The following is a 17,748-nucleotide window of genomic DNA, read 5'->3' on the forward strand; positions in this document are numbered from 1 at the left end:
TAACAGAACTGGTATTTTTCAAAATTTCTTAGTAATAAATATTCACTTATTTATCTCTTTAAAACTTATAACAATTTTTTAAATTTTACATAAGACCTCTGGCTTTTCCTCTGAAAGTTTTGATCCTTGGCAGATCCAAAACTTTTCTGACAAAACAGGTGTTGGAACAAAATAGTACAAAATAGAACAAAATGTAGAAGTACTTAGGAACAATGTGCTGTTGCTTTACTTACGCTCATGATGGCTTCTAACAAAGTTTTTTTGTACTTCTAACATGTTCTAGTGTTGGTAGGTATTACAGCCTTAGTGAAGTAGTATGCAGCTAGATACTGTAGCTGTAAAAGGTATTTGGTGTACATTAGGCAGTTCATCACTCAGCATTACAACTGAAGTGCAGAATAAACATAGAACTTTTTTAGTTGGAAAAGACCTTTCAGATTAAGTCCAGCTGTTAACATAACACTATCAAGTCCACCACTCATGTCCCTAAGCACTTGATCTACATGTCTTTTAAATACTTCCAGGGATGGTGACTGAAACTCTTCCTTGAGCAGCCTATTCTAGTGCCTGACAATCCTTTCAGTGAATAAGTTTTTCCTGATGTCCAGTTTAAACCCCTCCCCTCCCCCCAATGCAACTTAAGCTCATTTTCTCTTGTTTTATTGCTTGTTATATGTGTAGGAGAAAACAGCATCACCCACCTTCTTAAAACCTACTTTCAGGTAGTTTTAAGGGTGATCAGGTCTCCTCTCAGCCTTTTCCTCCAGGCTTAATGCCCTAGTTCCTTCAGCTGCTCCTGATACAACTTGTGCTCTAGACCCTTGGGTTAAGACAAGGACAGGAAGGGTTCACTCACCGGTTATGGTTGTGGGCAAAACAGAGTCACCTTGGGGAAAAAAATAGATTTAATTTATCACTAATCAAATGCAAACAGGAAAAAAAACAACCCAAAACCAGATCTTAAATACCTTACCCTACCTTTCCCTTCTTCCCGGGCCCAAATTACTTTGTTCCTGATCTCTCTACCTCCTTCCCCCAGCAGGGGAGGAAGAGGATGGGGTTTAGAGTCAGTGCGTCACATGTTTTTTTCTGCTACTCCTTCCTCCTCAGAGAGAAGGATTCCTCACAGTCTCCCCCTGTTCCACCATGGGGTTCCTCCCATGGGAGGGAGTCCTTCATGACCATCTCTGGCATGAGACCTTCCTGTGAGATGCAGTCATTCAGGAGCACACTGCTCCAGTGCAGGCTTCCCGCAGAGTCATGGCCTGCTTTGGGCACAGCTGCTTTCCTTGGCATGGGGTCCTCCATGCCTGTGTTGTCCCCAAAGCAGGGTCCATCAACCAGTGTGCAAGAATCCAATCCACACACAGAGTAGAGATACTTGCTTTAATATCCAGTGCTGCACAGCAAAGTGAGCAAGGTGGGAGTCCACAAAGCAAGCTGTCTCCTAAAACATAAGTGCTGGTTTTATACCCAAAAATGTGAGAAAGGCCTTTAATATTATTCTGTCACTTGCACACTTGATTGATCAACTAATTGCTTGCTTGCATTTGAAGTGGCAATGCTCAAGAGTAAAGGACTTGTTGTTAGGCATCCCTGTAGCCTGTGGGCATGTGTTTTAGTATGGTAATAGCTCATTAGTATATTAATACAGTGATTTCAATTACTCAGTGTTTTTCCCTCCAGTGCTCAAGGCTATAACTAAGGTAAGTTGTGGGGAGTTCTCCTTCCTATCCCATTCATCTGTCCTACAGTCCTGTCTCAAGGCCAGGCTATTGACTACTTGAGGTATGTTTTTCTCTGGAATCTGGTTTTGTCTAATTATTACTGTTTCACTGTTATCTAGGTCCTGTTTTTATTCTGTGTGCCTTTTATGTTCTCTTTTATGTGATTTTTGTCCAAATGTGATTAATTTTTTTCCCCAAATTTTGCATATTTCAGTTAATAACTGACATGAGTTACAGGTTTACCTCTGCTCCACCACGGTCCTTCACAGGATACTCCACTGTGCTCCTCCATGGGCTGCAGGGGAACCTCTGCTCAGGAACCTTCTCCCCCTTCTTCCTCTCTGATATTTTTGCATTGCTCTTCTCCCCCTCTCCTCTGCCCTGAGGTCTTATTTTGCATATGTTAATTGCAGAGGTGCATCCAGTGTCTCTGATGTGCTTGGTCTTAGCCAGAGGTGTGACCAGTTTTTTGGAGCCAGAGAAGCTTTCAGCAGCTTCTCACGGGAGCCACCCTGAGGCCTCCTCCCCCGGTTCCAAAACTGTGCCACACCAACCCAGCACAACCCTTCACCAGCTTTGTTGCTCTTCTTTGGAGATGCTTCTCAGTGTCCTTCTAGTGAAAGGCCCAGACCTGAACAGTGTTTGGGGTGCAGCCTTATCAGTGTGAAGTACAGGGGGACAGTCACTCCCCTAGTCCTGCTGGCCACACTGTTTCTGAAGCCAAGATGCTGTTGGCCTTCTTGGCCACCTGGGCACACTGCAGGCTCATACTGAACTGGCTTTTGACCAACACCTCCTCGTCCTTTTCCTCTGGGCAGCTTCCCAGCCACTCTTCCCCAAGCCTGTAGTGTTGCATGGGGTTGTTGTGACCCAAGTCCAGAACCTGACGTTTGGCCGTATAGAAACTCATACAGTTGTTCTTGGCTCATCAATTCTGCCTGTTCACATCCCTCAGTAGAGCCTTCCTACCCTCAAGCAACACTTGTGCCCAACTTAGTACTTGTGACTAAAATTAGTGGTTAACTGCCTTACTTGAAGTGTTATATTGAAAATTAGATAATAAAGTTGTGGTTCTGCTTTCTCCTGTTGCTCATTCACTGCTAAATTCTTTCATACTTTCCCTTCTGCAAAAGCAGCGTGATCCTTGTGACTTGACAAATGAAATTCAATCAGGTTATTTCTAATGGGTTGACCAGCCTGTCTCAATGTTTCTTAAATCCTAACATTTTTATGAGTTTAGGTATTAAGATTCTTACAGAACACATGTAAGTGGTATAATATAATCTTCATAATTTAGTTTTTTATTTCTTCAGTTCACTTCTGTCTACCATCATGAAATTTAGTTTCAGTCAAGTTCTGTCACAGTCAGTTCTCTGGAATACTTGATTTTCCTTGAAGTGGTTTATTCAGTGCACTAGGTTCCCAGCTTCTATCTAAAGGTCAACAAACCTAACTTTTTTTATGTCAGATATGTTTGACCAAATGAGTAAAAATAATTTTTATTTTTCCTTCTAGTCTTGATCCAGAGCAAAAGGAAATGTTAATTGAAGTGATAGAAAAGCTTTTGAAGGATAGAAGTACGGTAAGAAACAGTATGCTACTACATACATACTTCTATTGTTTATATACTTTTAAAATATACTTTTATACTTTTAAAGAGTTTACTCCTGAGTCTGTCATTCAGCAGTACATAATGTATTTTTCTAACCCTTACTCGTGTGGTTTTATATGCTTTTACATGAAAGTATAGTTGTGTATTTATGCATTTTACTATGACTGTAACCGTGATTATCTCTTTTAATAAGACTGGTGATTTTATTTGCATTGTAGGTATTCCGAATCTGTTTTTGTTAGTGTGATTTTTATATATGCTTCTTTAAATTTAATTTTGAAAACAAAAGTTATGTAATTATATGAATCAGTGTGAAAGTGTCTGTATAAACAGTTTTTCATTATGAAATTAGCTAAGTAATTTCAATTTGTAATACTGTGAGAATAAATTACTTCTGTATGATGCACAGTAGGCTTGTTGGTGTCAGTCTGCTTTGTAGCGTGTTTAACCGTTGAGCAATAATACTTGCTGCACACTTGTTTGTTCTTGCAAATATCCCCACTTCTGATGTGGTAAATAAAGTGGATGACCTGGGACAATTTCTGTGAATTTAGTGCTCAGATTGTATTTTGTCAGCCCTATATAGGTACAGCATTTCCTTTTAACTCCTGGGTATCTGCAGTTCTCACACACTTCCTTTTTTCTTGCTGTACCCTAAAAATAAGTTTCCCAAGACTAAACCAGAGAGGTACTTGAGCAAGGAGTCAAAGATAGCTTTCAAATAGAAAGCAGAGTTGTAAATTAAAACATTCTCTTGTTCAAATTATTAATTTAGTGAAAGTAATAATTTTTAAGTAAATGGAGGATTACGAGGAACCAAATACTATGTTGCTTCATCTCCTCTTCACCAATTTTCTGTAACACGCAGGAGTATATTGTTTGTTGTTCTAGCACAGTTGAGGTGTTCAGGACATAAATGGTGCTGTTCTGTAAAAGGTATTTTGCAACTTCCACTGAAGGGTTACTAAAGGAGAGTGTCAGAGCTTAATGGCTCAGTATACACTAAATCAGTTAGTTAGTTCTCCTGACTGCATCTATGCTTGACCTGTATTCATTTGTCTGAGGCCTTTGTGCTTCTGTGGAGTTGCTCCCCCAGTGGTTCTTTGTGTATTTTCTTTTCATGGTTCATGCTCTTGTTGTGTATGCAACCTGTGAATGTGAGATTAGATTCTTTATACTAGTGGAGGCATAAAGGGCTGAGAAGCTACTTTTATTTCTTTGTGTTGCTGATGGTAGGAAAAGAAAATATTCAGAGCTTTCACTTTCTTTTGTAGTCTTTATTGCTTATGGAAAATTACAACTCCTTTCTGCTTGGAGTTACTTACAAGGGGATTGATGCTCCTTGCTCAGTATATGCCACAATGCTGGTGCCTCTGTGGCTCTGAGTAATGTACACTTATGAAGATACCAGCTGAAGCAATAGTCAGAGTCATTTTGTTAGCACATTAAAGAAGCTGAGAAGGATGGTATAGAATTGGGTCTTCTGTACCTCTTTGAAGGCATGCTGCTGCAATTTTTTCATCCCTCTTATTCCTCTTTATCTGTTTCCTAGCAAGACCTGATTCCAGCCTGGGCTGAAGCATCTCAGATTCAGAAGTTTTACCTTTTTTCAGGAAGTGATACAAAGAACTATTATTCCAAAAAGGAACAATGCAGATGTTTCTTTGGGACCGTGTGAATCAAAACCAAATATTCATATATGCTCTTTCAACCCATACTCCATATCTTGTGATGATCTAAAGTGGATTGGTCTCTGTTTAATCCTTGAAGCCTTGGGAAGACCAGTCTAGCATGGAAAAGCTTCACCGTAAGCAGCTAGCTTTTGTCATATTCCACTGCATGTTCCTAGAAACCCTCCACATTTACTAACACAATGTGCATAGTGCACAAGTGTCTTAGTAGCAGGTAACTCCAAGCTGATAAGCTTATTCTTATCCCCTAATTGGAGAACATAGCAATTTTCTCACAGTGAAAGAAACAAAATGCCATTTATCACTGTACCTTTAGCTTTTAAAATAGGAGGAGAATCAGCTGTTTATGGGTGGTGGTTCTTATACACCAGTGTGCACACATGTAGGTTCTATAGCCTTAGACTGGCTGCTTTTTAAGTCTTATTTAGGCGCCTCTTGGGAAATCTGTATTAATTTGAAGCACCTTTTTGTGTTGTGTGTAAGGGAACCTGAGTTTCATACACTTGGCATAAAAGGAAAAGCTCCTTCTTAATACATTAAGACAAAAGCTTTTAGAAAATAGTTTGCAGTCTTCGTGAAGAAAGTTAGGTCAGGTTTGTTGCCACAGGAATTCAATAAATGGGTCTAAGCTGTAGAACAGAAGCATTTTTCATAGCCTTATAAGTACATCTGTTTGATAAATGGTATTTCTCAGGTTTCTACAGCTTCTGTTGCCTGTTTGACAGTCAAATTGCCTGAAATTTGTAGGGTGATAATGTGGAACTCAGACCGTGAGTCTTTACTTGACACTAATCTTTGGATTCCTTCAATTGCACAGAAGCTGTTCTTTTACATCAACATTAATTGTTGTAGTCTAGTGTCAGCAGATCAGTTTGTTGGAAAAATGGTTATGTTTTTGTTAAACAGTATCTTTATCAGATTGGGAGAATCTTACTGACCTTCGTAGTTGTTGAACGTCAGTGGTTCTCCACTTTTATTTCCCCATTACTTTTGGCCTTCCAGTGTATTTAAGGGTTGATAATCCTCAGACAAGCCATAATGCATTGTATATAGTAACTGGATGAGGAAAAATCTGCCATGTGATTTTTTTTGTTTGGTTGTTTTTTTTGTTCTTAGTCCATTTGTTTCAGACATCCTTGGAAGCATTATGGTTTAGGCCCAGCCATCAACAAAGATTCAGGTGACCCCTCGCTCCCCCCAGTGTGGAATGGGGAGGAGAAAACCCAACTAAAAGCTTGTGGGTTGAGACAGGGGCAGGGAGGGTTCATTCAACAGTTGTGATCATTGGCAAAACAGACTGACCTTGGGGATAAATTAAATCTAATTTATCACTGATCAGCTGCAAACAGGACAAAGAGAAAACAAAACCAGACCTTAAATACCTAACCCTACCTCTCCCTTCTTCCTAGGCAAAAATTACTTTGCTCCCAATTTCTCTACCTCCTTCCTCTGAGCTGCATAGGGGAACAGGGAATAAGGGCAATGCTCAGTTTGTCGCATACAGTTTTCTGCTGGTCCTTCCTCTGAAGAAGGACTCCTCACACTCTTCTCCTGCTCTAGTGTCAGGTCCTTCCCACAGGAGAGAGCCCTTCACAAACCTCTTACTGACATAATCTCTACAATGAAGTGAGATAGAATAGCTACTAAACGTAAATGCCTCTGAATTTATGTAAACTAGACTTTTTTTTTCTCAAAGAGACCATGCTATCATGGATTATTAATACAGCTTACGTTGCACAGAAAAGGCACAATGTATTTAAATTAGTCAGAGTAGTTCTACATTTACAGTAGCAAGAAACTATGAATGGGAATTTTACTACAGTAAAATTAAGCCATTTTATGAGACTGTACAAAATACACTGAATTTTTAAGTCTCAATCAGTAGTAAATTTTAATATAAGCTGAGGTAAGCAAAATTCAAAATAAGTTGAGATCTAACCTTAACCTAGCACTTCATTAAAATTTGTGGTGAGAAAAATGAAAGATCACTCCACTCCTTAAGTGACTTAACGTGAAGATTCAATTAAAACCAAGCTCTCAGTTAATCTAAGATGCAAAATTATCAAGTGGAAACCATCATTAACATACCTTGAAGGGCATCTAACTGGGAATTTAAACACATCAACAAATCTGTGATTTTGTGCCAGTGTCTTTAATTTTAAAGTAGATGTTTTCAAGTATTTTATTACAGACACTTGAGATAAACTCATAGTTATGTTTTTAGCCTTGCTTTACAGAAATAGGTACCTCAGACTTGGGTAAGCAGGTGCAAGAGCATGAATACCTACTCCTTTTATTTCTATAGTAATGCTAGGTAATTGACCGATTGGCATGATTTCATCTAGAAAGGAATAAAAAGCATGTTTGTATTTTATGCTAAAAATTACCATATCAAAAAGTAATATAACTAGTCGTGTAGTCATGTGTGAAGGCATAATTGGGTATCTTGGATGAAACTAGTTCCTCTTCGGTTTTGGTTGGTTCTGTAGTTGGTAGAGTGAACTTATGGTTGGACCCAATGATCTTAAATGTCTTTTCCAGCCAGAATGATTCTGTGATTCTGTGTACCAGTTCACTATAACTCTATTTTTTCCATTCACTTAACAAGACTTATGATCTAGCTTTTGGGCACAGGTTTTAAAGTAAGATTTGTTGCTTAATTTGCTTTTGGCATACTGTAAAAGGCTGTAGAACTGCATTGTGTTTGTAGCCTGTGCATTTTACAGTTCTCATTGTGAAAACAATAGAAATCAAGTTCATTAATTATACCTGAGTTAAAAAAATATAAAATAATATAATAACATATGTTAAAGGAAACATGTCTGTTCTTCAAACTTGTAAAGTGAAAAGAAATTGTGATTTGCATTCATTCCTCAGTCTGAACTAAAGTATCCCAAAGTGTATCTGAAGAGAAAAGGTAGAATGGAGACCTCTGGTTCAGATGTAGTTGCATGGATGCTGAGCATAGTAAAATTGTCAAATTTATTTCAGGTTTCCATCTTTAATTTTGATCTGATTATATTTTGTTTGAACAGATACTTCTGTTATAAGGCAGGTTTGTGAGATTCATGGGGAAATCCAAGTACATAGGCTGCTTGATAATTTATTTATTTTTTTCCTGCCCCATCCAGTGACCCAGGTTAGTATGTGGCCACATATGTTTTGTACTGTATCATAGCTTTTGCTTTTATAGCTCCTGTTCTAGGAGCAGGTAGTATACAGAGCATATCCCTACTTTTGAACTCTCTTAGGAGAGAAGAATGTTGGAGAGCAATTTCAAAACACGTTGGCCAGACTCGCAGATGTTCGTTCTTGACTATGTGCTCTGATATTGTGTCCCCGGAAACCTCTTGTGACGTAGTATGAGAAGAGATAGAGGCAAATTTTCATTTAAGACTGATGTAACATTAGCTTATTGCGTGGAAGCTGTTTATTTCTAGTTGAAATTTACACTTTTTTTCTACAGGCTATGTTTTCCTTTAGCCTCTGCTTAAATAATTTAAACTTTCCTTTACTGAGAATATTGTAATCACATTTAATTACTTCTAACATTTAAATAAATGGATTATTCTGTTCTGGTGTGATACTTTACTCCTGAATTTAAAAGATAAAATATTAGTTCTATTTTGCAGGTGAAGAGGCTTTATACAAACATGGGATTATCAAGTTTTCTTTTGCAGACTGCATGGCTGCTAGATGAAGCAGAGATTCTTGCAAATTGAGACCCCTTAGATTAAAAAATTATGCTAGGAGTTGGTGGTGTCTTTGCGATGAAGATCTTGACCTTTTTAAACTAAACCAGTGTATTTAGGTGTAAGAGGAAGAGCAAACTGGGCTTTGTATTTTTCAACAGTAGCCTCCTATTAATAAGTTCATGTTGTAATTTGGAACCCAAAAATGTGGATAAGATAATGTTTTCTTAACTTATTGATTTAAAGTTGGTAAAAACATTGCTTTTTTTGAAAAAAAAATACTGAGTTTGTGTAGATGGTTTATTGTGATAGATCTATTATCCAGCTATTAGAAGATAAATGACTGATCTTTTCCAGTTTCCTTGCCTCCAGAAAATTGAAATAAGAAGGGGAATATCATTTGGGCTGTATGATTGGGGCAGGTGGGGCAGCCATTAATTTAAAAGAGAGGAATCTTGGCAGCATAGGCCAACTTGCACTGTATTATCAATCAAACCTCGATGCACTTCTTCTGATGACCCAGCACTCTCAGGTTTTTGCAGCGTTAATTAGAATTCATGACAAAATAGATGCAAGGAAACATTTTGTACCCTTCATAATTTTATAGAAAATTTATTGTTATTAGAGGAACCATTTGCTTAGTGTGATTTTTTTCATTACCAGCTTGTCAACTAGCATAGATAATCTGGAGAAAATATGAACTCCATAGATTGGGTGTCACTTTTGTTGATGGTTCATGTAGTTTACCTTGGAGCACAGCTAATGGCTGAAGTTCATAGCAACAGCACAGAAAAACGTGGCAACCAGTGGAAGACAAATGAACCATGTTTATTGCTTTAATATGAAAAATACATAAATAGAAAGCAGCATTTGAATTTGATGAGCTCATTGCTAGTTTTTTTTGGAGTGATTAATATTTTCTGCTTATACAAAAAGCTACTATTGACACAGTGAGATGGAAATTAACTGACTGTTTTTTGGAAACTGATATTTTTTGGTTTTATATTGATTGGATCATTTTGTTTTAATTCTAAATATTTTTATGGAATATTGAGCATTTAATAAACAAAGATTATTAGCTGTTCCTCTGATGTTTAGATGTATAGTAGGATCATGCTGTAGGGGAAACAGTGTCAGCTGGAAAATAATATCTTATGAAGAAAGCATTAGGAAATTTTCTCAGGTAAATCCTCCTATTACTTGGGCATTTTCAATTTGTCTTACATTCTCACTTCTCCCTTTCCCCCCCTTTAAATGGAAAGCCTAATTTGGAAAATGGAATAATGGAGAGTGGGGCATGATCATAAATAGTGTCATGATGAATAGCAATTCCAGTATTAACTTGTAGATCTAGGAACTTGCCATAGGAATAAAACACATGTTCACCTGATGTACCACTTGCATTTCATAGTGTATATTCACATCTTTATTACTGTCATTTAAGTGTTCACAAGTGACAGTATTCTCATTGTAAACTTGAGTAGGTGACTGGTGTGAATCGGAAAAAGTAATTTAGAATTCCTGTAATTCAGTATGACTGTTTCTTTATATCAGATTATTTGTTTTACTCATAATAACTTAACTTTTAATAAGCTGGCACTGTTCATAGGATTTGTGCTCGGTTGTATAAAACATAAACTGGTGTTATGTGTATTACTTTGTCAGCTTTCAAATTATATAATATCCAAATGAAAGAGAAATCTAGCAAAATATGTATGCACTACTAGTTTGGTAAAAGACAAGGGTATCCATTCCAGAACTACAGTCAGGACAGCAGCATCTATGTCATCCTTCACCTATGAACCTAAAAGGGTATTTTTGAATATTAGGCTGTGACTATTCTTATAGTCATAAATTGATCTGTGTTTCAGTCTCTTTCTCCCCCTCCTTCCCTCCCTCCCCTTGTATGTCAAGTCTGTCAAGAGACTCTGAACTGGCTTGTAGTGTGTAAGAGTGGAATATCGATAATGAAGTCTGTGGGACAGTGACCGAAAAAAAAAGTCTCCATGGTCTGAAAGTGTCGTCCTTGTCTTCTGAAACTTCAGGTCTATCACACTGTTCTCTGCAAGCTTGTCTTAGCTGTAGTTTGGAGTTCTGCATCCTAATAACATTTCTTTTCTTCAAGCAAGTTCCAAAATTTAACTCTTCCCACCCTTCCTCTTTTCAATCCTCAGCTTATCTGGCCTTACTGAATACCTATTTGGGAGTGATAGTGATTTGCCTCGAGTTAACCACTGTCTTGTGCTGAGCTTTGAACCCACACCTAAGCATCAAATTGCAGTAGTATTTAATTACAGAATTGCTTGCTACAGCATGCTATTAAGGAGAAAGTTTAGTACAACAACAATGAGCTATTGGTTTTGTGATACAGCAAAAAAAGACAAATTATTTTAGATGTAAAATGTGTTTTATTTAGCTTTATCAAATAATCAAATTTTGCTCCCTGAAATGAGTTGTATTTTTGCTGGGACCAGCAGGTACCAGTAGGTGGACAGGGCTGGAGACAATAAATGCAACTTCACGTTTATTCATATTGGTAATTCATAAAATCCCTACAGAGCCTGAAACTTGCTTAGCATAATAGCAAGACTATATTCTGAGCTGTTTTCTTTCAATTGTAATGTTGGGTGCATACTAATAAACGAAATGTCAGCCAAATACAGGGAGAAAAATATAACGTATGAATATCATTGTATTTAATATTTCTCAGAAAGTACCATTTCAATAAACTGCACTTCTATTTAATTGCTTACTTTAAGTCATTGGGGAAATTTTAGAGGTTGAAATGCAGATCCCTAGTGCTCAGATAGAATATGACATTAATTTGCTGCCAGAAGGCTATACTGCATGCATGCTAACTGCATACATATCAGCTGCTTCATATAAAGTCTCATCATTTTAGTTATTTGACTTAACGTGTATTCTGACACAAAACAAATCTTAATTAAAGCAATTAGAAGATAAAGAAAAGTAATTCCAGGCACGCAATGACATCTCCTCATAATGCATGGTCAGCTTCTGAGATTTTCCTGCAGTTAAATTAACCTTCTGCCAGAATTTTAACAGGAACGCCCAATATATGTTTCCTTTCTTTATTTTGAAAATGAAATACCCTATTAGAAGGTTTCAGTAAGCCTTGAGGTGTTAGACTATTGAGACTGTTTAATTTTCTCATGAATGCAAATCTATTTTTACAATAATAATCAGTATTTGTGTATATATAAAGATCTATTTCTTACAGAGGGAAAAAAATATGTGGGGGCATACCAAGGCATAAATGATCCCTTCCTGTAATTTTGGAGCTGATAGGGATGCGCTGAACAACATGCAGAAATTCTGCTTGTTTTCTTTGAGGAAGAGTATTGCTATATCTCTGTATTTTATTGCTGATTCTTCTGTCACTTTTTTGCAAAGTGTATCCATGAAACTAAATATAAAATTTCATATGATGATTAATTTGGTGACATTGAGAAAGAAGTTTGGATCCCGGTAGTGCTGGGAAACTTAACCCATCTTCCTTTATTTGATCATGCCAGTGTTAAGAGAATCCCAACAGACCCTGTCAGCCATATCACTGTATTATACTTCTTGTTGTTTCGTGTTATTTCTGAGTTAATTGAAAGTTTTCTGATAATTTATTTGGAAACTATAATGTAAGAAAAAAAATGCTTACATTGCACTGTCTTCAGGAGTGGAAGCTAAGATTTATGTGTGTAACAGAAACAGCAAATGTTTTCTCTGTTCTAATAATCTTACCCCAGTTCTATTCTAAATAACATACCATTTTTGTGGGCTTAGGTTTAGTTTTGTTCTTGTTTCTTTTTACCAAATAGAAACAATTTGGAATTGCTGAGAATTGCTAATATTAATTCTGATTCTCAGTTGTGGATGAACTGCAGAAGGAATACTGACCTTCTGGTTTATATTTTGTTTTCTAGCTGGTAGCTGGAAGCGTTGTGATGGCATTTGAGGAAGTGTGTCCAGATAGAATTGATCTGATTCACAAGAACTACCGAAAGCTCTGTAACTTGTTGGTTGATGTGGAAGAGTGGGGCCAAGTTGTTATAATCCACATGTTAACTCGATATGCACGTACACAGTTTGTAAGCCCATGGAAGGTAAGTTTGTGACTTTTAAAATTACTATTGTGTGCTTGCATTCCAAATTATTTCCATTGTTGAATATACTTAGTCTTTTAAGATACATTTTTATGCAGACTTTAATACAAGTAAAAATCAAATGCTTATGTCTTAGCTCTCTAAGTCTTCACTAACACAAGGCATCCACCCCTTCTTCGGAGCATGAGAATTCTCTTTCAAGGCTAGAGCCTGTTCTGCTTTACCCTAAGCACATCCCATGGGCAGCAGAGAAGAGGCCTTTTTCTGTGGTTCTTTGAGCAACATGGCACTTTGCTTTAGGAGATTTTGTATGAGTCAGAGTTAGGAAAGTTTGCCAGTCTGTCCTGAAACTGGGTAGAATGTACTTCCTTTGTGGATATGAATACACAGTATCACAGCGTGGTGGACATTACATTGCTTGTTTAGGCTTTGCTAGTATTCTGAGGACTTGTGTGGAGAGTTGAGTGTATGTTTTTAAAATATACAAAGTAAAAAATCTGGTATTTTCCTTTATATTGTGTAAATATGAGTGTACTCTTAACTAAAATTTGTAACAAGGAAGATTCAAAATAGTAATCCTGTCACTTCAAACAATAAAAAGTAGCCTAAGAAATCAATACTGTTAACGTTGGTTTCAGTAGGGATTTAACTGTAACAGAATACCTCTGTATAAAATTGCTGCACAGCTCAAGTTGTTTGCATTTATTACAGGTTTGGAGGTGTTGCTGCTGTTAAGTTTTACGACTTAATTTGGAACTAATTAATGTTTAAAGGTGTACATACTCATTGACATATATACTGTTATACAGTAGTCATTGGACTTTGTACAGTTACATAAAAGGATGTTTGGGGTATCTACTTCTAATGAGTGTAAAGTGATCCTAGAACCTTATGAAAAGTTTAATAATTTTGTTTTTTAATTTCTCTGGTTTTCTTTAGACTGAAGTAGTTCTGCTATAGCTCAGCTAATGTGTCATAAAACTTCTGTTCGGACATTGTTATTTCAGTGCAGATAATTGTGGTTTGTAATTAGCATATTAAAAAATGTTAAAGTTTTTTTTTCTTTTAATGTATTTATTTGTAAGAACACATCTTTCCAGAAAATTGCTTAAAATAAGGAAAGTATTTTTGGAAAATGAGGCACCTAGGTAATTGTTTTTGTAATGTCTCTGAGACAGTGTTTATTGCATGTTACTTATTGAAAGAAAGTAACTTGCATTCTTCTCTCTGACCTTTAGAAAGAATAAAAATTGATAATTTTCTTTGCCTGAAGCTAGAGTTGCAAAATTGATTTAAGCCAGTAAGAGTCTGTGACTGGATAAATTAAGAGTAGAAGAGGAGGCTGAACTCCTGTCTTGGAATTAAAAGGTTGGAGGTCTTTGTGGAATTAGGTTTCTTTAGGACTCTTATGTACATTTTTTCACCAAAACCAGGTGCGTGACAGTTGTTGCTGTGGCTTGTGTTCTAGGAACATAAAAGGTTTGTGTAACGATTCTGTCTGTGTCAACCTAAGGTTGGTCTTAAGTGGTATAACAGTTTGTTTCCACTTTCATGAGCCTCAGGGAAAAATTTCGTTTGTCTACCTATTCAGCAATTAAATTAACAGAATTTTTTCCTGGGGGTAGGTGAAATGCGTACTGTTGTCAATACTTTCTTAAATTAACTCATCATATAACAGGGTATCTTGTGCAGTAGAAGAGATTTTTAATTTAGTTTATTTGCATCATTATGGATCAGTATTTAGGCTGTTTATATGTAAATGTATGATTTGAGGAACAATTAAGTGTTGACAAAGTAGATTGCAGTCATATCAATTGCAGTGCGTTTTCCATAATTTTTCTAACTGACATCTTTGATGATAAATAGTGGATGCCAAGTCAAAGCCGATTATACAGTGCACTAGGAATTCATGGTGCTGTCAGGGAGAAGACCGATTGACTTTAAATTTACATATTAATGAGAAGATTTGTTAAGAGGGTGCTTGACTATAGAAAATAACAGCATATTTATAGGGCACGACACTTTATAAATAAAGCTGATGCAGGAAAATGGAAATTAAACCTATCAGATTAATAAATTCAGGGCTGCTAAAATGCATATTTGCATTTTTATTCACTTAAATTTACTTTACATTTTTAGAAACATATGCTGCTTTTGTTCATGTTGAGCTAATTCCCAATAAGTAATAGTGTCACGTTTTGAACTGATTTCTAGTGCATTTCTAAGGAAAAATTTCAAATATTTACCAGTAAAGGAGAAAAATCCTTTTTTGAGCAATACGCTTAAAATTTTTGCAAAACTTTAACCGCATTACCCATTAGCCACTTAGTTTTATATTCCGGCTTTTGGTTTCTCTGAAGGGTAGAATGTTGAATTCTGATCATGAACATTGTGAGGCAGACTGTCCTTGGTTTGTCCCATTTGTCTTGAAAGATGCAGAGAGATTTTTTGAGGTAGTTACATATGAGCAGCAGTTTCAGAATAACCTTTTTCCATATGAACTCTGTTCAGCTTTAACATACAGTAACTGGAATGAAAGCAAGAAACTAATACTCTGGAGTGAAAAATACCTGCTCGGGAGTAACTGAGGAAGAACTGTTTCAGCAGTGTTCTGGGATACCACATTTTATGACAGATAGAGTAATGCATCCCAGCTTAAATGTTTTGCCCTGCCCTTGTCTCAGGAATTGTTGAGGCTGGGAGTTGTTTGTGAACAGCTCCTGAAGCATTACAGCTTGCAGCCTAATACATTAAGATGTTTAAAGTTGCCATTGGATTCCATCAATGCATTAAGTTGCAGTCTAGCAGTTCAGGAACTGATTTGCAAGCTGTTCAGCCATCCCTGTTTCTGAAAGGAGATGAGGATCACAGTAAGTAGTGACTGCTTAAGCTGTCCTGGTATATAAATCCAACACTAAATGTGTGTGCCGTTTGGGTGGGTATCTTCTAAAAAAACAGCTGAACTTGGCCAGAAGTTTTTACAGTCACTGTCCAGAGCAAAAAAAGAGCCAAGAGCTGTGATCTTGACTCTTCAGCCTGCTAGGCTTTATTTCAGAGAGTTGCAGGTTACAGAAGTAAAATTTCTTGGTATTCAATTAAGATAGGAAGGAAATGGTTAATTCAGATTGATCATGGGCTTCAGTCCTAACAAAGTTATTTATAAAGAAGTAGTTACAAGAAGCACGTCTCAATCTTACACTTTTAGGGTTAACTGTTGGAAGTATTGCTCACTTTGAAGTGCTCAGAATTTCATATAACTGATGTTGGGAAGGGAATTAAGCCTGAAGAAAATGATCTTAAAAGAATTAAGACTTTTAGGAGAATAATAGTGAGTCTTTCAATGTATATACCTAAAACCGTGGATCATGGAAAGTAGCCTGGCTCTTGAGGAATTACAAGAAGATACACACTGAAAGTATTTATTTTCATTGCTAGCTCTGACAAAATATTGAGGTCCCTTCTGGCCTCAACCTTTCTGTGTTCTCTAGTCTTTTGTTAAATGCTTTAAAATGTTTCTTGGTCTTGTGGTGTTCTTAGTATCTTACAGTTATGAACTCTTAGTATATTCCATAAAGGTCATTGTTATGTGTGGTGGAATCTGGTGTCTAATGGCTACTTAAGGCTGCTCAGCAGTGTCTCATACTGCTCTAAATATTTATTTTTGTTCCTCCTGTTGGGTTGTGCATTGAGTGAACTGTAATTGTAAAAGATAAAGCTTCAGAGCGAAGCCCACAGGGAATACTGTTTATCCTTAACTTCTGTAGAACTTACTAACTCTTAAAAGAGTATTCTGAATCAGTTCTGCTAGTTTAATGCAAGAGAAGATGATAAAACTTCTGAAGCCTATACTGAGAGGCTGAAAACAGAAGAAGGGAAAGGTATATTAATGTTTATAGCCTCCCATTAACTAGATGAATTATCTAGAAAAAAAAGTGGAAAAAAATGAAAGAAGCTAAAGTAATTTTAAAATATTCTGTATGCAAATAATCAGTCTGAATATACCTTTCCCTTCTGTTCTCAGCCCCTTAACAGAGGATTTACAAGGTTTACTATGATCTGCTGTAATAAGATGAGTAAGGAGACAGTCAAAACACATTTAAGAAATACTAGGAATAGCATTCAGTCTTTTAGGATAAAATTATTCAAGATACATTATGTATTAGTACGTTGTAAACCTTCCTGTTTCGTTGTAGATATTTGTTCTCGGTGGTTCTACTAGAGGATGGTTTGGCGGCTGCTGTTGCTGCTGCTGTTGCTGCTGCTGCTGTTTTTCCCCAGCCCTAAAAAATTATAAACCCAGAGAATTTTCTTCCCAGGATATCAAAAGCAGTCATCTCATTTTCAGCTTCCATTAAGGTGACCTCTTCAAACACAAGGATGAAACCACATAGATCAATAGATTTACTTGATCCTGATTTGGCTGTTAAGATAAAAGTATTAAATTCAGGAAGACTAGCATACAGTGAAGGTATCTGTCACGATCCGTGACCTATTATATCTCCTTATTGGAGTGTATTAACTTATCAGGATTTGCTGAGAGATCCACACGGGTATCGCCTCACACAGAGGATACAGGAACTTATGCCCTGACTTTTTCGAGTGAATAACTTGCTCAGTGCTTACTAATATTTCTAAAGAAATGCACGGTTTATTGTGGGGAAAACAAAGCAATTTGGGGCAGGAGGTTCAAAAGGAGTCAAAAGGAGTGGTTATAACACATTAAACATATATGGGTACACCTTAGTTACACATCTTATTCAAGTGCTGGAAGGAGAGGGGAGGGGTATGCCCGAATGGCTGGATTATATTTTCCCCTATAAGCTGGGGTAGCCGGAATTGTCTCACCACGGCAGTGCAGGTTCGATGAGCTGGGTAGCAAAGAAGCTGCGGGCACTCCAAGCGCAGGTC

General features: G+C 36.9%; 1 protein-coding gene across 1 annotated transcript in view; it reads left to right on the plus strand.

Moving 5' to 3' along the window:
* The window catches only part of AP3B1 (adaptor-related protein complex 3, beta 1 subunit), a 151,930-nt gene that overhangs the window by 20,217 nt on the left and 113,965 nt on the right, over window positions 1-17,748 (plus strand). Inside the window, exons 6-7 of the mRNA XM_010005389.1 lie at window positions 3,243-3,309; window positions 12,661-12,840. Coding sequence (XP_010003691.1) covers window positions 3,243-3,309; window positions 12,661-12,840 — 247 coding nt within the window. The remainder of the gene's footprint in view (window positions 1-3,242; window positions 3,310-12,660; window positions 12,841-17,748) is intronic.

This window comes from Chaetura pelagica, unplaced genomic scaffold (genome assembly GCF_000747805.2).
Source record: "Chaetura pelagica isolate M959 unplaced genomic scaffold, ChaPel_1.0 scaffold37, whole genome shotgun sequence".
Lineage (NCBI taxonomy): Eukaryota > Metazoa > Chordata > Aves > Apodiformes > Apodidae > Chaetura > Chaetura pelagica.